At 37.3% G+C, this 21,755-nt stretch overlaps 1 protein-coding gene across 1 annotated transcript; it reads right to left on the bottom strand.

Annotated features, from left to right (window-relative positions):
• Positions 1–375: 375 nt before the first annotated feature.
• Positions 376–20,461, bottom strand: LOC127153341 (histamine H3 receptor). The gene is made up of 3 exons (XM_051094375.1): positions 19,927–20,461; positions 16,095–16,261; positions 376–5,133 (listed from the first exon to the last, which is right to left on the bottom strand). Exons 1-3 carry the CDS (start codon positions 20,246–20,248, stop codon positions 4,255–4,257), a joined length of 1,368 nt encoding a protein of 455 aa, XP_050950332.1. The 5' UTR covers positions 20,249–20,461; the 3' UTR covers positions 376–4,254.
• Between the last annotated feature and the right edge of the window lie 1,294 nt (positions 20,462–21,755).

Genomic DNA, 21,755 nt, shown 5'->3' with positions numbered 1-21,755 from the left:
TACAAAAAATCTGTGTAATCAATCAACTGGTAATGTACATTCGCTCTATTGTTTATAACACATTCAATATGTTCAATAATGCCTAATGGTTACTTGCTTTTAATACTTGATTATTATTGCCTTATTGCTATTATATATGTATTTTAAGTAATTTTAAAGGCTGTTGTTCGCTTACGTCTGTTTTTATTACTGCAAAAAATGAATTATAATTCTAATTATCGATTAATCGTCAGAATAATTGACAGATTACTCAATTAATCGTAAGTGACAGCTCTAATGTGATAAAAGTCTCGTGAACGCATGACAAAGACTGACGAAAGAGAAAAAATTATTGAAATTGTTTCGTTTTTGTTTTCTTCACACACAAAAACGGTTGAAACAGGGATGCCACACGGACTATTTTATCGATGTCCTTACTACGTTTCTGTGCCTCGGATTTAATTAAAAATATCTTAATTTGTGTTTCAAAGATGAACGAAGGTTTTAATAGGTTTGGAAAGACATGAGGGTGACTAATTAATGACAGATTTTTTCATTTTTGGGTGAACTATACCTTTAAATGGTCAACCAGCTTCAATAAACATTGTGTTAGGCTACCAGCTAAGTTCATGCAAACAGCAAATCATGGTCAAAAACATATTAACCTAAATCAAAATCCAATGGATAACCAAGTACATCCAACCACTAAGCTAGAAATGACTTTATTTTCAATTAGCATAGCCAACAAAATTACCATTGTCAATCAGATTGATCAGAAAGACCATGCTGGTAGATGTTTACCAGCTGAGTTTTGCAAGTGATCAGCATGGCTGGACCAGCACCAAACTAGCATAAACCAGTCTGAACCCCAAAGGAATGGTGGTCTAAGCTGGTCTTTTCAGTGAAGTAAATGACTTCTTATAGTCGTGAGGGCGTTAATCATACAGAAAATGATGATATAAGCCCCTAATCAAACTTGTCCCCAACATTGCATTGTAATTTTAAACCCTTAAGCTTGGTTCTTGCTAACAGCTTGAGTCAGTCAGACTTCCGCAATTGAGTGGAACGTCTTCAAAGGAGTTTGGCCGCAAATTTATTTCTGTGCGGCGTATAAATTCAGGACAGCCTGACATCCACACATTTACGTGGGAGGTTATCATCCGTAGGCAATGGGACGCTCAGAGGGAAGGTTCACGCTGATCCGTTTCGATGCTAGTATGACCTGTTCCCAGCAGTTTCCTTTGATAGTTTTTGTGGAATTGTGTGCATATGCACAATGCCTAGTAATCTAAAACCAACATTCCCACTCTCCAACTGCCATGTCAATTTTCTGCTTTTCTATTTGCTGCTCGACTACAAAAGGAACACGCAAGAAAACCACATCTTTTCTTAAAACGTCAAGTAGGAGATATCAAGAAGTCACTTCAAACGCTGCTCTCTAAATGCTCGACCCATTGATCATGTAAACAACCATGTCCGTCCCCTCGTTCACGTTACGCAGACACCATATAGCGCAACAGCATCACCTGGTTAAGAGATTCTAGATTTTCAGATTCAAGGATCTGATGAGGATGCTTGTCATTGGGGTTTAATTAACTTGAGCTCCAAACAGCACTGATAAATGGAGTGCTCTCAAAGCCATCTGGAAAAAAAAAGCCATTTACTAATTCACTGAAGCAAAAAGCAGACCAGAGCCGCGGAGGCGTAGCGACTGCTCCAGGGATAAGACCTGATTTTTAAAGGTGCATGCAAAATATTACCATGATTGCTAGGTGTTTTGGGGCTTTTTAATTATCAACCAATATGGTTTGAACATCAAATAAAAGTTCTGGGGGAAAATGAAAACCTTGCCTTTGGACCTTGTTAAACTTTTTCCAAGAGCTTTTGGGAGATTATCCACATTGCCCTTAGTGATATGAACACATGTGCAGTAAAATTAATCTCAAAGAACTTGGGAGGTACCGAATCGTAGCTACAAATAACAAACTGGCCTCAGTTGGATAACTTGGTTAAATCCATAAAGAACATAATTTATAAAGTTTCTTCATGACTTTGAAATTGAATGCACAGTCTGACTGCTCCAAGATGAAAACATGGCATACACAAAACAAACAATAAAAACCACCAAAAAACATTGAAATTATTGTAAACAAGTTTTTAAACATTCTAAGTTGTATAGTTCTACTCGTAAAAAAGCTATTGTCAATGACATTGTAACCACAAATCTAGTCAAGAAAGAAAAATACACACCTTAAAGAGATAATATGCCCCAAAAATTAAGATTTTTAAGTTTCACCACTTGCTCACTCTTACAGCAGGTAAAATAAGTATTAAACACGGCACCTTATATATTAAATATATAAGTTGCTGTCGACTTGAAATTTTCACCAGATGTCGGAAACAACCCAAGTAATCCATACATACAAAGAAAACAAAAGAAATAGGTTCATAAATTAAGTTATGTGTAATAAAATGAAAAGAAAGGGAGGTGCAAAAAGGCATGGAAAGCCAAGACACCAGCTGAATTCTGTCAGTAATTAGAAAGCAATCCTGCACCCCCGTCAGTGTAAATTAATATTAGCGGGTTCAGTGCCAACACCTACAGAACCAGGATGATGAAGATCAAACAAAGGGTGCACATTTCATCAAAACCATAGCCAGGTTTCCATCCAAAGTTGCGATTTATTTTTTTAAAGATTTATTTTTGACATTTTTATGCCTTTATTTAGATAGGACAATGTAGTTGGACAGGAAGCAAAGGGGGAGAGAGAGAAGGGGGTGGGATCGGGAAAGGGCCGTAAGCTGGGATTCGAACTCGGGACGTCCGCTAACCACAAGGCTATCGGCACCGACCAAAGTTGCGAATTTAACTTATGCATGAAAACTGGAATATGGCATAAAACATTTGCAAATAAACACCGTTTCCATCCAACAAGTCACAGAGAACAAAATCATAACTTCCTGATAAACTGACAATATATATTACTAAGAAAAATAGAAGCCACTGAATATAGTATTTTTTTATATATATAATAAATTACTTGCGCCTCAAGGCGAACAGACGAAAGCAAACAGTCATTGTTTTTGGAGCTGCTAGAATGGCCCAGTCAATCACCTGACTTGAATCCAACTGAAAATAAGAACTAAAGATCAGAGTTTATAGAAAATTCCCACAGATCCTTCAAGATCTGTGGAAGAAGGGGCCAAAATCACACGTGAGCAATGTATGCGACTAGTTTCTCCATACAGAAGACGTCTTGAAGCTGTCATTACCAACAAAGGCTTTTGTACAAAGTATAATACAAATACTTCTTCCCCGTGTCATTGCATTTTATTACACGTAACTTAATTTCTGAAATGATTTGTTTTGTTTTATTAGTATGTATGGATTGCTTGGGTTGTTATCAACACCTGGTGAAAATTTCATGTCAGCAGGACCTTTAGAAATATATTTACCTGGAAAAATGGTGACGTGTTCAATACTTGTCTTATGTTCCTCCATGAAACTCAAAAAGAAGACATTGCAGAATGCCCAGAGAGCTCTTTTTAATCATAGGGATTGGAAAAGCACCATAGAAATAGTCCACATGACACCTTTGCTACATTCAAATTCTTTCATACAAGAATTTTCAACTTGTGGAAATTAAAGACTTACGAAAAAAATACAATGGACAATCTGCAAATATCTTCAAATGATTCAAAAAAAATACATTTTCGCATACTCGTTCATTATTGTGAACTGATATATCAATAACTTAATTCACACTTCACAGAAATTTCCACAAAACCTCTATTTAAAAACATTATTAGTTTCAATCTTGTCCATAGTGGCTGATATAGATTTTTTAGAGTCTGACTGTGAAGCTCATGTATTTAGTAGTAGTTTTGAGTCGTAATGCCATCACCTCTTCTCCGCTGAAGCGTGCGAGTCAATGGAGTGGAATATACAACAGTCAATAAATAATGCTGAAACAGGAGTGAAGCTGTCAACTGAATATGTTCTGAACACAAGCTGCATCACTTTTCACCACAGATGTTCCAAAACATGCAACTTACATTAGCTAACAAGTGAAACGACTCCGTTCCTATGTTACCGCAAGACGAGATAGACAAATAACAACAGCACTGTTGTTTATATCCATCAGTTAAAGAATCTTAAGTCTGGAAGTTTCATCGAAGAAGAACAAAACATGCTACTCCATCAAGTAATGACAAGGATTTTTCATTTTTGCTTTCGTGCCTTGCTGTTAAATCCCTTCTGTTGCTGTCAGATTGTCATTGGCACGAAGGGCTTTCCTCGTGCGGTCGAACAGACTGCCGCTTGGGGCACAAAATCTTGGCGAAAGCCCGGCGAAAGCTGCTGTGGCAAAGCGGGTAGAGAAAAGGGTTGATGGCCGAGTTGAGCCAAAGGAGCCAAAATGTGACTTCGTACCAGTGATGTTCCACACAGCTACCGCTGCAGGCCGCCCGAATGATCATAAGGAGAGTATACGGCGCCCAACACACCCCAAAAACACACACTATGACCGCCAAGGATTTGGCAATCTTCTTATCTCTTGAGAGTCGTGCATGTCCTCCGCTTCTGCAGGGGGCGCATGGATTTGCAGCTTCCTGTGCTCGGATTATGCGCGTCCTTACCCAACCGCTGAACAACCCTCGTTTTTTAATAGTGGTCTTCATTGTCAAAGAGACGGAGTGGGTGCTGCTGGGATCGCCGCTGGACGATGGCGAAACCTCCTCGTCGTCTTGGATCACGGCCGAAACGGCTGCCGGCTCGCTGGAGGAGACCTTGCGCGTTTTGACGAAGAAGACCGACGAGGCCTGTCCATCGATGACCCTCCATCCGTCCTCTTTCTCAGCCTCCACGTGCGCCATGCGACTCCGGTTGCGCCGCTGGATGTTCAGATAGATGCTGAAGTTGAAGAAGGCCACGGAGATGAACGGCGAGAAGAACTCGAAGGTAGACGCCGAGAGCAGGAAGTACCAGGTGCAGTAGAACTCTGCGAAGCATTCGTCCTCGGGAACGATGCTTTCCCCCACCATCAGTTCCCAGAAGATGATGGCCGGTCCGTAGAGGAGGAACGCCAAAACCCATACCGCCAACATCTTTACCACTGCCAGACGAGTGACGCCTTGCTGGGCCCGGTACCTCACCTGTGGAATAAGACGGAAGATTAAAGTCAAAGGAGTCAGACACATAAAATAGCCATGGTTGAGAGTCATAAATTGGCATGGGAGTGATCCCTGGCAGCTATCGCACTCAATAAAGCCTATGCACAGTGTGACTGCCTCTTCTTCTTCATGATTTATTCAATTCACAGCCTAGGATTCAGAGCACAGTGAGGAAAAAGAGCGAATTCTCTATACTGCAGAACCGATCGGTTATACAGCAAGCTAATGATTTGGATTAATTCGAGTAACGTGGCTTTCATAAGTTAATCAGTGTGTCCGATTAATCTGATGACATGAAATTACAATTTACACTTAATGAAAGATCAGGACAAGTGACTAAATCACTTTACGCCATTCCTAACCTGTGTCTGCAGCAACAACTTCCTGTGGCTGTGTTTCAAAACGTAGAAAGCTGCCGTCATAAAAGAAAATTCAAAATAGGATTTCTCAGAGTTATAACCCTATAACGCCTATTTGAGATAGCAGTCCAAAAACTCTTTTTTGAAATGAAGCATCAGACCAAATATTCAAAAAAATTGCATAGGCTTATGTGTTTTTGTTGAGAGTCATATTTGATACATCAGGCTTTTATGGCTCATATAGTCTGTTATAGTGAGAATATGGAAGGAAAAACAGCTCAGGTTTATTCAGAGACTATTTATATGATGAAATTCTGATGCGTGTACAGCAGATAATTGCATAAAAAGATCTAAATATTAGTCGTAACTCCATATCTCCAATAATATGTAATAGTAAGATGAGATTGAAATGACTTAAACATAATGTGATGCAATCCAATGATGATTGAGAGATGAACAAATAAACCTTCCCTCCAAAGATGCAAAATGTTTTGGAGGCTTTGAAGATCAGCGTAAAGCTTCTGGAAACAAACGTCCTCAAAAGATCCTGATGATCAGATTTGAGACTCGCTGATTTTTCTATAAAACGATTCATGGAGAATCAAGTGAAGCCAAGCGGCTTCAGTCCATTAAGTGTCCATCTGGAAAGACAGTTGAGGTTAAAAGTTTATAAACACCTTGCAAATTCTGCAAAATGTTAATTATTTTATCAAAATAAAAGAAAGATTATACAAAATGCATGTTATTTTTTATTTAGTACTGACCTGAACAAGATATTTCACATAAAAGACATTTACATGTAGTCCACGAGATAAAATAATTGTTGTATTTTTAAAAATACCCCGTTTGAAAGTTTACATACGCTTGATTCAAATACTGTGTTGTTACCTGAATGATCCACAGCTTTTTTGTGTTTAGTGATAGTTGTTCATGAGTCCCTTGTTTGTCCTGAACAGTTAAACTGCTCACAAATTCTGTGGTTTTTCAGCATTTTTGTGTATTTGAACCCTTTCCAACAATGACTGTATGATTTTGAGATCCATTTTTTCACACTGAGGACAACTGAGGGACTCATGTTCAACTATTACAGCAGGTTCAAACACTCACTGCTGCTCCAGAAAGAAAAAAAAACTTTTGAACAGAATGAAGATGTTTACATTTTTCTTATTTTGCCTAAATATCATATATTTTTTCATTTAGTACTGCCCTTCAGAAGCTACAGAAGATACTTGCATGTTTCCCTCAAGACAAAATAAGTTAAATTTACCCTGATATTCAAATTTCAAAAGTTTTCTCCCTCCGGCTCTTAATACATCATTTTTCCTTCTGGAGCATCAGTGAGCGTTTGAACCTTCTGTAATAGTTGCATACGAGTCTCTCATAAAAACATGGATCTCAAAATCTCACAGTCACTGTTGGAAAGGGTTCAAATACACAAAAATAATGAAAAACCAAAGAATTTGCGGGACCTGAAGGATTTTTTTGAAGAACAGCAGGCAGTTTAATTGTTCAGGACAAACAAGGGACTCATGAACAACTATCACTAAACAAAAACACAGCTGTGGATCATTCAGGTAACAACACAGTATTAAGAATCAAGCATATGTCAACTTTTAAACAGGGTCATTTTTATAAATTTAACTATTATTTTCTCTCGTGGACTATATGTAAATGTCTTTTATGTGAAATATCTTATTCAAAAAACATGCATTTTGTATGATGCCTGAAATAATTAACATTTTGCAGATTCCGCAAGGTGTTTGTAAACTTTTGACCTCAGCTGATTTCCTAAAGTTATTCTTACGTTTACTTGATAAAAATCAGTAAAGATTTGACAGCCAAAAGACACATGAAACACGGGCTGAAGGTGGACGTTTATACAACCGAAAGACCTTTCACTTTCTAAAAAGTATGAACCATCAAGTTTTTCAAAGTCTTGATCATGTTAAAAATTTAGAGGCCTTCGAAATTAACGGCGAAATATTGCAGTGCATAATTGACAAGCGGAATTGTCTCCGCCGATGGACAGTGTGACAATAAGGCTGTGTTCGCCATAGCACCTCGCTCTACAGAGTCTGGCCCGAAACACTTTTCATTTCAGTAATTTAAAAATGACAATTGGAAAGATGACAACCAGAGAAAGGAATTATCTATTTGCAAAAGACAGGAGCCCTCAAGGGTGTTTTCTTGTTATGAACTAATGCCATTTCAGCCCTGAAATTACAGAAAATAATAGTCTTTAGGGAGCGAAGAATATGCCGGCGACTACCTCGGTGACAAACATCACAGCGTTTCGCACCTTCTAACGCCCTTGAACTGGATTCTGGGGCACTGGAGATGGCAAATAAGTTTTGCTGACATAATGCCTACAGTATTTCAATTTTGATGTGCCGCCGTTTTAATCAAGGAGAAGCTTTTATAGAAACAAAATCATGTGTCAAGGACACATTTTACCCCAAACAATTATTAGATTTAAATAATTATAAATAATTACATTTCCCAAGTAAACACATTGTGACCTTGGACCACAAAACCAGTCATATGTTGCACGGGTATATTTATAGCATTGTAAGTTTTCTTTTATGCCAAAAATCATTAGGATATTAAGTAAAGATCATGTTCCATGAAGATATTTTGTAAATTTCCTACTGTAAGTATATCAAAACTCAACATTTGAATAGTAATACAAAATTGACTCTTATGAATGGTTTTGTGGTCCAGGGTCACATTTATCGTTTGACTTTGGATTGCTGTAATACTTCAATAATAATACCATAATGTTTGGCCAACAAATTTGCACAAAAGTATTCATATTAATCCCCATGCATTACAAAAAACATACTTTCTTTCCTGAACCTTATTCTGTTCTGAACCTACTTTAGCAAAGAACCATCTCTGACTTAAATAATTCACCACCAAAGAGAATAATTAAAGCCAAATGAAGTCAGACATGCTTGTCAAATGCCACTGATACTATCACGCAAACCGCTACTTTCAATTACTGACAAGTCTTTTTGAAATGTCATTTGAAGCATTTCACTTTGTCATTTATGATGGATGACGGATCCTTACTCTTTCAGAAGCAATCACAGATAAAGCCCATTGACATGTTGTCAACAGGAAGTAACAACATTAAACAATGAGCACTTCAGAATAAGAAATTTATATTCGCAAAATATGCAAATTTCAATGCATTATGCATGAAGCCACGGAAGAAACTGCTGAGATGTCGTTGCATAATCTATTAAAAGTTGCGCTCCAGATATTCAGTCACAAGCAGCTAAATTACTTTTCAACACATCTGCGAGAGCTCGTAAATTCGGGTTTGTAGCGCATATCCATGCCTTAATGTTTCTTAACAATTTCGATACTATATTTTCCACAGGAAATCAATATTTGCGTTTCATGATTCATTGGGAAACGTTGGGAAATGGGCTTTAACGACCGCATTTTCGCTCTCACCGCATTCGTATTTCACAGTAGGGCATCGTTCCCATGTTTTCTGAGCTCAACAGTTTGGCTGAATGTGAAGAGGGGTTATTTAAGGACCTCAAGAACCCAAATTCAACGTCGTTTCGCTGTTTGCAATGGAGATAAATGCACACACTGAATGGAAAAAATATTGAACTTCCTTCCCCTTCCTCTTTCCTTTTATGATTTCACCAGAAGAGCTGGTGTGCAGCCACGTGGTTTTCAAAGCTGACAGCCACTTCACATCCAGCTACTTTAAAACTGTACAAGCAACTCGTGATTCAAAGTAGTTCATCGATGGGCAGCTACTCCCTGAAAACCAATTAAAAGACAACTACATAAAAGCAATTCAGTTGCCAGGGATTTTTACAATATATATGTTTCAGATGATATAATTCAATCAGCGCGCTATTTATCTGGCTCAAAAACGAGGGATTTGAATGAATGAATCTTGATTAGAGTAAAAGCATTAAACTTGGACAGATAAATGTACACTCTTACATACCAATTCACTGTAATAACTTGCCAACACAGAGACCCATATATTTGGTTCCCTTACAGTAGCCGGTTTGGTAGGCAGGTGCCTGTTTTAGACATGACTTTTAGCCGTGTGGTTTTCATCAGAGGCCTCTCTCTGGATGTAAAGGTCAGGAGAGGGGGCAGCCTTGTTATAGTCGCTCCCCGTGAGTCATTACAGCCCCCTAGAATCGCCGGGCAGCTGCTTGCATGTCCAAAATAGCTGTCTGTAGCGTGTCAGTCATAAACCCGAATTCAGTCAATCCACTAGCACGACTGAGACGGAAACTTAAAAAACACTTATGCAACAATACAGCGGTGCGGTGCAATACAGGACCAAAAAGTACTTCCTGTACTTTTCACATTCACTTCAAAACAAACACATCTTCTGGTGAGAAACCCATGTGGGAAGCAGTTTAAGGCATTGTATGCGCACTTCTGACGCAAAAGCTGTTCTGAAAGGTAGGAAGCATAATTATACTGGCATGAATTGGCCAAATTCTATGGTAGCATTGCATATACTCCTACAGGGAACCCGGAATAAAAAATTCCTGATAATTTACTTACGCCCATGTCATCCAAGATGTTCATGTATTTCTAGAAATTAATCCATTCCAGGATTTTCTCCATATAGAGGACTTGCAGTTTCAAAGGGCTCTACACGATCCCAGACGAGGAATAAGAGTCTGACCTAGCAAAATGATTGGTCATTTGCTTTAAAATATAAAAACTGATATATTTTTAAATCACAAATGCTTGTCTTGCACTAGCTTGATGTTTGAAAGGTCATGCATAGGCGGAAGTACAGACCCAGAGTTTACAAAGCGAACGTGCAAAGAATATCAAACGCCTTTTGCAAAAAAAGGTAATACGTTAGACGATTTTGAAGTTGGAGGAGAAAATGAGATGCCGTTTTTCGCCCTACCCTCCCTTTCTGAACCAAAGTACACAGGTGAAGAACAAACCCCACGTGACCTTTCCAATTTGATTACATAATGCATGAGTTTGGGCTGGTGCAAAGGGTTAACGCATACAAGCAACACAAATTATGTAGTCAGATTACTTTTTTTCAAAGTAACTAGTAAAGTAATGCATTTATTTTTAATTTACAGGAAAATATCTGAGTTACTGTTTCAAATAAGTAACGCCAGTTACTTCTTTTTCCAATTTATTGATTGAAAGCTCTCCTGTCCCCATGTTGAGAGAAATCGGGAGTAAGATGTTACTTTAGTGTTACTTTAGGTTTAGAATAAATGTGAAAAAACACATACACACACAAAAAACTGATTCAGTTTTCCTTAAAATTAATAAAATATATGATGCAAACCTGCAATAATTAAATTTGTTAAATAATACAAATATCCTTTATGCATTAAATCCCATTTTTTTAACCAATGTCTTTGCTGCTGACCTTCGATGACCAAATTCAAACATATTAATAAGCAAAAATTACTTTTATTGTTGATGAGTGTTGAACTTTCTGTATTCTACTGTACAGACGTAAATTTACTTTTCCTTCAGCCTGAGGCTTTTGGTGTTTCAGAGCTTTTACACTGCCAAAAATAGAACTTTATATATTAAATAAACAAGCATGCCCTGCCCAGATTTAGAAAGTAATGCAAAAGTAATGTAACGCGTTACTTTCCATAAAAAGTAACTAAGTAGTCTGCGCCAATAGCCTTGTGGGTAGTGTGCCAACATATAGCACTATTGCGCTGCGGGCATCCCAAGTTCGAATCCCGGCTCATGGACCTTTCCCAGTCCCACCCCCTTCTCTCTCTCCCACTTCGCTTCCTGTCCAACTACACTGTTCTATCTCAATAAAGGCATGAAAATGCAAAAAAAAAAAAAAGTAACGTAATGAGTAACTTTTGACTTATTTTTTACTTTTACTTTTATTTTTAATGATAAATTGTAATGCATTACTTTTAAAAGTAACTTCCCCAACACTGGTACAAGACGAGCATTTGTGGTTAAAAAGTATAGAATTGTTTTTTTTTTTTTTTTAATAAATGACCAATCGTTTTGCTATATAAGACTGTTATTCCTCGTCTGAGATTGTGTAGAGCCCTTTTGACCTTCAGCCTGATGACCTCCATGAAATTCCAATATATGGAGAAAAATCCTAGAATGTTTTCCTCAAAAAACTAAATTTTTTTTTGCAACTGAAGACTGAAAGACATAAACATCTTGGCATTGAGGGTAAATTATCAGGAAATTATTATTCTGGAAGTGAACTGATCCTTCAAGACTTGTATGACTTAAAGTTCCCCCTGCAGTGAAAATCTAGTTTTTTATGTTGTTTATTTGTCTATGTGGTATTTTAATATGCTTTTAGAAAAACATGTGCCAAACCATTAATCAACACCATTGCTGAGTATGTTCTCCTTAAAACTGTAGTTTCCCAAAGGCTGTTCCAGAAACATGGTTTGACAGCCCTTTTTTTGTCACGTCAAGTGATAGATTCCTATCATTAGCATGCACAAAACCAAAAATTAAACAGAGCAAAACTGCTAGCCGCTAACCACTTGAATAATAACCTGCAGCAACAGTGTAAAAGTAGCCTGGAGTCACACCCACCTTTCCCACATTGGCACCTAAACTTTACATGCATATGCTCGCGGGCACGATTTGGAATCACAAACTAGGCTGCATTGGAGTCTTCAAGACATTTTGAGGACACAACATTGTCAAAAAAATAACTTTAACAAATGTTACAGTATCTACTGTAGTTGTCCACAAGTAAAAACATAGTTTTATCAGTCATTATCCGTGTATCGCCATTACATCACGTTTACTACAGTTAAGTTAGTGGATCAGGAGGCTCTGGCTGGGTGCGTATTGTAAATGAAGCAAGGGGGGTAGAGTTACATTCGAGCTGTTTTAAGGCATGAGAACATTTTTGCAAGAAAAAAACAATTAAATATGTCATTCTGATGATCAAAGAAGTGTTTTAAGGGATACAATTTTTGACTACAGGGAGACTTTAATATAACGTAAATTATGTCTATTACTGAAACCCATGAAAGATTTATGTTTTTATTAAAAAAACTCAAGGTTTTATACATTTTTTGGACTATGGGGTGTGCCATTATTTCGATTATGTCAAATGGTTTCATGTGAGAAGCTATTAGCAACACCTCTTGCAGAATAAGCAACTTGGAAAATAAAATACTGATACAATGACCACATTGTGTGACTTTTCGTTGTCATTTTTAGTCGAAGGGCAACAAGACCAGCAATGCAAGTCTTCACTGGTTTTCCTAGCAATAAGAATGAGAAGATGCCTGTGGACGAATAAAACCTCCTAAAGACCTGCGTCTTTATTCTCTCCACTTTAGCCCTAGAAAGAGCTTACAGGTGGCGATGGATATAAGCGTAGGCTTAAACCAAATGCTGTACGATTGATTTTTCCCCACAAGGAGTCTTAACGCCCTCAGATGTCAAGGGAAATTCAGGCTGAGAAGCTCCTTCAGTGGCCGCGGGGTCATGACAAGCATCGACATGTGTACATCCTTCCAGGATGGCATCTAGCATTTCTTGTCTATGCCGTTTGTAAGCTCTTTCAGTATCTATGGTCTACTATAAGCCTCAAAGACATCAGTGCTAAAGTGGAAAGAACAAAAATGCGGGTCTTTAGGACGTTTTATAAAATAACAACATTTAGTGCCAGTAGTTTACGGCTTGCAACCATTTGACATCATCGAAATAATGGCACCCCCCATAGTCCAAAATATGTATAAAACGATGTGGATTTTCTAAATAACGTAATTCATGGGTTTTCTACTACATGTTTTAGTAAGAGACATCATTTGCATTATATTAAACCATACAAGTCTTAATACCCATGGTTCCCTTTAAAAATAAAGGTTCTTTCAGTGGTTCCATGAACAACCTTCAACATTAATGGAAACGTTCCAGTCCACAAAAGGTTCTTTGGAGAACCTAAAATAGATCTTCTACACCATTGCTGTAAAAACCTCCTTTTTTAAACTTTATTTTGAAGAGTGTGGGACATTCCAAATTGATCATTTATGAGGTTCATTTCAGTTGGGACGTCGACAGCAAGGCAGCCCAATTGGTTTTGGAACCGAGCCCAAGTTTGGATTTTTAATAACTCACTGGTCTTAAGGTTGACTCACTATGAGGTGTGAATATAAATTGATGATGCCGTCCGTGACTAACATAGCGGATATTTGCAGTAAATTGCACTGAAAAATTCATGACCATAGAGCAGTTGAACGCTGGATCCACAGAGGATGCGAGCTTCATGCGTCTGGTGGGCCGCTCTTATCTGAGATCTGTCGCCGGGGCAGCAAGTCATTCGCTTATTATTCATCTGATTGCAATAACACTGTCTTCAGCTTCTTGTGGGTTTTGTGAACAACTCATTTGTTTCAGACAAAGGGAAATTTGCAATGCATCATCTGAGGCGCCAAGCAAAAACTTGGTTTTGCGTGTGTTTTTGTGAGTGTTAAAAGAACTGGAATATTTGAAGTACATAAAACATTTCCAACAGATAGCAGACACTAATTATTGCAATTACAAGTTTTGCTTAGTGTCTCAGATGATGTACTGCAAATTTTGACTTGTTTTCTTTGATACAAATGACTTGTTCTGCTGTTTTGTGTTCATCTGCATCTCCCATTTGCTCTTTTTACTATCTTTGACTATCACTCTATAGAGACTAATACAATCATATACAACAATTCCTCAAATATTTATTACAATATATACTGATAAAATAAACGTTGATTTCAATGGTATGAGATGACTGGATGCTTTCAACTGATTTCCTATTGAACTGTCAGTAACTGAACTGCAGTGCTCAAACTATTTCAAATATAGTGAATTAAGCTACAAAGTCCATCATAATGCACAATGTTTCCAACTAACATGTATTTTGAGCTGCAGCTCGTAGTGTTTCACTAGTTAGCAGTAAACCGGTTACCTCACCTCAGTATGTTCGTAGATTTGTGTTGAACGTTGTCTTTGGAATGGAAAATGGATACTTTATTTGTAAACATTATACTTTTTTCACTTATTTCAGCTAAAGTCATAAAACTAGCGAGCTAAGTCAGTAGTGGTACTGACAATGTCGTTTAAACATGGCTGAAGACACTAAAATTGGAGGAACAGACAAATCGAGTCAATTGAGTGAGTCGTTTACACTGTAAAAAATAAAAAACACAATTTGTTATGTCATCTTAAAATAATTTGTTACCTTGCTGCCTTAAAATTTTAAGTTCAGTTAACTGAAATAAGTTTAGTCAACTTGAAATGTTAAGTTGTACTAAGTAACAATTTAGATATTTGTGTTTGCTAAACTTAACAGATGGGTAAGTAACCCAGCTGCCTTAAAATTTTAAGTTGATTCAACTCAAATATCTAAGCTGTCACTTAGTATAATTTAACATTTCAAGTTGAATAATTTTAAGGCAGTCAGGTTACAAATTATTTTAAGTTGACTCAACAAATTGTTTTTTACAGTGTACGCTGGAACCGCTCCGATTAATTCAAACTCGCGACTTTGATCATTCAGCTCAAGCGATTCACTAGCAAAAAACAGATCAAAAGAGCCGTTCATTTTCGAACATTATCATTTTTAATGATTTTAAAAAGCATGTATAGATGAAACCTATGAGTTTTTCAAAACTCAGAATTAGTTAAAAATTATTCACTGTTTTTATCATGAATCATTTGATTCAGATCAGGATTTCAGGGCGGGTTTGTGAATCATTTGATTTAGAACGAGACTTCGGAGTGAGTTATAGAATCATTTGATTTGATTTAGATTGGAACTTCCCGTATTGCAAATCATTTAATTTAGATTGGAACTCTGTGAATCTTTTGACTCAGATTGGAACTTTGGAGGGGGTTTGCAAATAATTTCACGAACTCTGCATGTCATGAATAATTTGATTCAGATTGGGACTTCAAAGCGTGTATTTTTCAAAGCGTGTAATTTGATTCAGATCGTGACTATGGTGTGCGGATCGTAACTTCCAAACTATAACGATTCGCGATTTGCACTACAAAGTCACGATCTGAAATGATGCGTGGTTGTGAATCATTTGATTTAGATCAGAACTTCGGAGTAGGTTTCATGAATCATTTGATTCAGATTGATTCAGATGGAAAGAATACACAAATACAAATCCCTCAAGAAAATTAACCATGGTTTCATTATATTAAGTAAAAGTGTAGTAACCAGTTTTTTTTTTTTTTTTTTTTTTTTTTTTTTTAAATCACAGTTTTACTACAGATATCATGTATCAAAGGATGGGTATAGTGATACAGTTTTGACTGCTTTAGGATTAGCAGAACTTTGGATAGTTTCCATGTACTTGTTTGGGCCAACTTGAAATTAGAAGAGAGATTTAGAGGCAGATTTTGTTTTGATCAAACAAATAAATGTCTATTTTCTGCTATCACCAATGCCAAAACCAAACCTACACCCTTGCCTGGCATATCCTTATTCACTTACAAGTTTTGCAAAGCAGTAACCAGTACAGTAACATTTCTCCACTGGAAAAACATAATGCAGGTTTGGACTGACATTTACTTTTAGTAGACTAACTGGATGTTGATACTTACAGCTCGGGTAACGGACAGGAAGCGATCGTAGCTGATTAAGACGATATTGAAGACGGAAGCCGTGCACAATAAGTAGTCCATCACAAGCCACAGCTTGCAGAGTCCACGGCCCAGCATCCACCTGCCTGTCAAGATATAGGGCATGTAGACCGGGATGCAAAAAGCCCCTGGAAAAAGACACATTGCATATTACTGTATTATACAGACATTGGCTGGTTATATTAAGGCTTGTATCAATGGTCACACGCTTCTCCTGGTCAGGATGTAATAGGCCCTTCAGAGCACAAAAATCAATGGATCATGTCACTACAGAGTCGCCTCACAATGTGACCGATAAACCTGAGCCATTATCAAAAAGCCATCAAGCTGCAAAGGGAATGGTGACTGCTTTCTGAGCTCTCTACCTCTTTTCTGTACCTAGAAGCATCAAGAGAAAAGGCATACAAAACAGCAATCTCATCACTGCCTAGTCTTTGAAGGACGCTGAGATTTCACACCTATCATACTGTCAAATACACAGCCACGGCTCTATTATTTAGAGCTTTTTGAGCTGGTTGGCATTTGAGACGAAAAAGCAGCGCTCCATTGGGCTCTTTATCTAAACTACGTGGGCACGTTTTCGGGTAGAGCGGCACCTCCTCTCTCTCGAACCAAGTTGTTTTATTTTTTTCAAAGAACTTCCACTGTGAAAGCCACGAGCAGTGCGTCGGCCAAGCACTAATGCCTATGAGCTGCAAATAAACACTCAAGCAGGCAGAGAGGGTTCGGTGAATAGACAGAGAGGCCGCGCAGATCTTGAAATGAACCGCAGATAGGATCTCGTCTCTTAATGCACTCTTAATCCAAGCCAATAATTTATGGTGCCAGCGCACCACAGAGCAGCAGAGAACTAAAGGTCTCTGTCTCAGTGCTGCAGATGGATGGGTGTAATCATTCATTTTTCTACCGCAGGACCTAAGAAAGCATGCCAAGAACATGGTCTTAACATAAATGACAAATTTGAGTCTTATATAGCGGATGAAGCAACGACAATGTAAATTTATTTAATGCAGTATTGAAAAGTGTTGGAGCTTTACAACCTCGATCCCCATTCACTTTTAATTTCAGGAAATTATAAAAATGTATGGCTCGTTGGTAGGGATCGACCAATATGTGTTTTTTAGGGCCGATGCAGATAGCGATCAAGTTGGGACATTTGGATCTGATTAACTTTAGAACAACCATTGTGTTTTTCAGGACTGATTAGTACAGATAAAGTAGACCGATAACCAATACTTTGAACCAATTTATATATCTGGTTTAAAAATGAAAATTAATGTCAAAATTAAGATTTACAAGGGCTCTGCAAAAAAAAAAAAAAAAAAACAACTTTAAATGCTTTTAAATTATATTATCTGCATGAATTAAATTACGAATAAATCGGTTTTGAAAATGACCGATACTGATAACCAAAAAAATGCCTAACATTGGCCAGGCCGATAATAGGTTGACCCCCACTCATTGGGATATTTGGATCTGATTAACTTTAGAACAACTATTGTGTTTTTCAGGACCAATGCTGATACCAATTATCACAGAGCAGTAGGCCGATAACCGATAATTTGATCCGATATATATGTCTATTGTAAAAACTCTTAATTTAAAATGCTTTTAAATTATTTTATTGTCATAAATTAAACACAGATAAAATCGGTTTTGAAAATGACCGATACCGATAACCATAAAATGCTTAATACTGGTGCTGATAATCGGCTAGGCCGATAATTGGTCGACCCCTACCGACCCCTACATAACTTTAGAACAACCATTGTGTTTTTTCAGGGCCGATGCCGATACCAATTATTACAGATCAAGTAGAACGATAACTGATATTTAAATAAAATTGAATAAAAAGAATGTCAAAATTTAGAATAACAAGGGCTCTGACAAAAACTCTTCTTTAAATGCTTTTGAATTATTTTATCGGCATAGAAGTAAAATCCGTTTTAAAAATGACTGATACCGATAACCATAAAAATGCTTAATATTAGCACTGATAATCAGCCAGGCCAATAATTGGTCGATTCCTACTCATTGGGATATTTGGATCTGATTAACTTTAGAACAACCATTGTGTTTTTCAGGACCGATACGATTATTACAGATCAAGTAGACTGATAACCGATATTTTGAACCGATATATATGTCTCATATAAAAATTAAGAATAACAAGGTCTCTGACAAAGACTCCTTTTGTAAATGCTTTATAATTATTTTATTGCCATAAAACAAATGCCGATAAAATCTGTTTAGAAAATGGGCGATACCGATAACCATAAAAATGCTTAATATCGGCGCCAGTAATCAGCCTGACCATTAATTGGTCAACCATTGTTTTTTCAGGACTGATGGCGATAAAGATCATTACAGATCAAGTAGAGCGATAATTGATATTTTGAACCGATATTGTCCGGTGTAAAAATCAAAGTCAAAATTAAGAATAACAAAGGCTCTGATAAAAACTCCTCTTTAAATGCTTTAAAATTATTTTATCAGCGTAAATGTGGATAAAATCGGTTTTGAAAATCACCAATACCGATAACAATAAAAATGCTTAATATTGGAGCCAATAATGGATCGACCCCTACTCATTGGGACATTTAAAAATTAAATTATTTAAATTACATTTTTTTATTATTTTATGGCCATAAAACAAATGACGATAAAAACGATTTCGTAAATGACCAACACCGATAACCATAAAGATGCTTAATAATGGCGCCGATAATCGGCCGTCCCCGACTCATTGGGACATTTGGATCTTGTTACCTTTAGGATAACCATTGTGGGGTTTTCATTGCCCCATATAATGGTAATATAATAGACAAAATACAATTTAATGACAGCAAATAAGACTTATTTATCTACTCAAAATTTTGAAAATTAGACCAATGCACTTAATGTCAAAACTGATAAATAAGTAATTTAGAACAGAACCGGCATGCATGACCATTTCTGTGGATTTGAGAGGTTTGACCTACTGGTTTTGTAATCAACTTTTTTTGGTGTTGTTTTTTTTTGGGGGGGGGGGGAGTGTTTTAAATTACTCTTCTGGTTTTGGAGATAACGATGAGGTCAAAGCAGACAAAACCACAGAAATGATTAATCATTCCCACCGAATCCATTTCCTGCAAAGCGAATAATATAATAGTGACCGCGAGCCATCCATAATCAAGATTACAAACAGACATAAGCTCTGATATTTGTGTTCAACAGCTGACAGCATGCCACACTAATGAATTTGTGACTTCCCAATATATTAGCCATTGTTGACCATTTTGAGATGATCAACACTGAATGATAACTTGGTTTTATATGGGTGTTCTTTTTGTACATTTTGTGCAATTCTTGTGCAAAATCAAATATTTAGTTTTAAAAATGCTGTGCATTTTTGCTGCTATTAAACCTGCATTATGTCCACACCAGCCACGCTGCACGCCAGATATATCAGGATTGGCGTCGATCACTCTGTTGCATATCCAGTACATCTGTTTGATCGATCTGGCGTTACTCATCAGCAACACTTGCGTGTTTTATCGAGTAACCCATAGCGTAATCTATGAAACTTTTCCTGGGTGCATATCAGAGCCAATATTCCCACAGATCTCATTTTCTAGGATTCACAGAACGCTTTGATCCTGTAGAACAAAGGGGTTCCCGTTGCTCGATGACACGCAGATCATTTTTTAAGTGATGTAATATTTCATATTCACATGCACTACTGCAAAGCAAAAAACAAGTGCCTAAAAAGCAGTTTGAGCTGAAGTGAAATGAAACGCACGTTTATACATACCGACAAGGAAGTCCGATATAGCCAAATTAAGGAAGAAGTAATTGCATTGATTTCTGAGGCTCTTGTCCACGACGAACGCGAGAATAACCAGCGCGTTCCCGACCACCACCACGACCACCAGAGTTATCATGAGGATCGCCAGGATAACCATCGTGTACCCGGGGAACGGAGCCCCATCCGAGCTCACGGTCGTGCTGTTGGAGCTAGACGAATTGAAGCAGGTCACCATTGTCAGATCGAGGACATTTGGAGAACCAGCAACAGGTCTGAAGTCATCATGTGAACCTTTTCCCGCTGACGACGATGACAGGAGAATTTTCATCCCTTTAGGTTTGCGTTAACTTCAGCGCGCCGCGGAATAACCATCCAATTGGAGTCTCCAAACGCCCGAGGAGTGCGCGCATCTTTGAAGCGTCCAGTGCAATACCTGAAACACATGACGTGGAAATGACTCCGTCCTGAGGGGAACTCCGAGTCCTTGCACCGAGACTGAGCGCAGAGTTTGTGTTTCCACGACTTTCCAACAGAATAGCGCGCTCCCGTCAGGCGCGCACGTCAACTGTTGCGCACTCGCGCCTCCCGTTGGATAGCGCGTGTTCTCGGACCGATACGAGATGTACGCGGCTCACTTTACAACTTAGCTTTTCCTAATAATACAAAGAATTTTATTTTTATACAATCATACGGTATATACGGTGTGATTCTGTATATGTTCTGTTTAAATAGTTGTTTTAAATATTTGAATGACCCATGCATTGACAAATAACTATTTCATTTTGTTTTCATATCTCGTTTTAACAATGTTTAGACAGAGAAAATAACAAAGACACTCATTATTAATGTTTACAGTAACACTGATAATTCAGTATTTTTCAAGCTCTCCCAAAGAGTTAAAAACATCCCTGCTGAAGTACCATTACAAACATTTCAACCATTAAAAAATGGTTTTCTGTGGTAGGACTTAGTGGTTTAAAAAGTGACCAATTACCAGTCAAAAGCCACAGAGTTCATTACAGTGTCCATTAAGTCCAATACAAGTTCCATTATAACTAGTAAAACCATTATAAAATGGGGTCTAATGTCATTTGAACATCAGAAGTCTTCAGCATATCGTATTTTGTGTTCTGTAGATGAAAGAAATTCACTCCTGACTTCTAAAATGTGACCCTGGAGCACAAAACCAGTCTTAAGTAGTACGGGTATATTTGTAGCAATAGCCAAAAATACATTGTATGGGTCAAAATGATCGATTTTCATGCCAAAAATCATTAGGTTTTTAAGTAAAGATCATGTTCCATGAAGATATTTTGTAAATTTCCTACCGTAAATATATCAAAACTTACTTTTTGATTAATAATATGCATTGCTAAGAACCTCATTTGGACAACTTTAAAGGCGATTTTCTCAATATTTAGATTTGCACCTTCAGATTCCAGATTTTCAAATAGTTGCATCTCGGCCAGATATTGTCATATCCTAACAAACCATACATCAATGGAAAGCTTATTTATTCAGCTTATAGATGATGTATAAATCTCAATTTCATTTTATGACTGGTTTTGTGGTCCAGGGTCACAAATAAGCCTGCCATTGATGTATGGTTTGTTAGGATGAACAATATTTGGCTGAGATACAACTTTTTGAAAAATCTGGAATCTGAGGGTGTAAAAAATTCAAAATATTGAGAAAATCACCTTTAAAGTTGTCCAAATGAAGTTCTTAGCAATGCATATTACTAATCAAAAATTAAGTTTTGATATATTTACGGTAGGAAATGTACAAAATATCTTAATGGAACATGATCTTTACTTAAAATCCTAATGATTTTT

The sequence above is a fragment of the Labeo rohita genome, chromosome 22, assembly GCF_022985175.1.
Source record: "Labeo rohita strain BAU-BD-2019 chromosome 22, IGBB_LRoh.1.0, whole genome shotgun sequence".
NCBI lineage: Eukaryota > Metazoa > Chordata > Actinopteri > Cypriniformes > Cyprinidae > Labeo > Labeo rohita.
The sequence above is the reverse complement of the archived record's forward strand: the minus strand, read 5'-3'. Positions and strand labels throughout refer to the sequence as shown.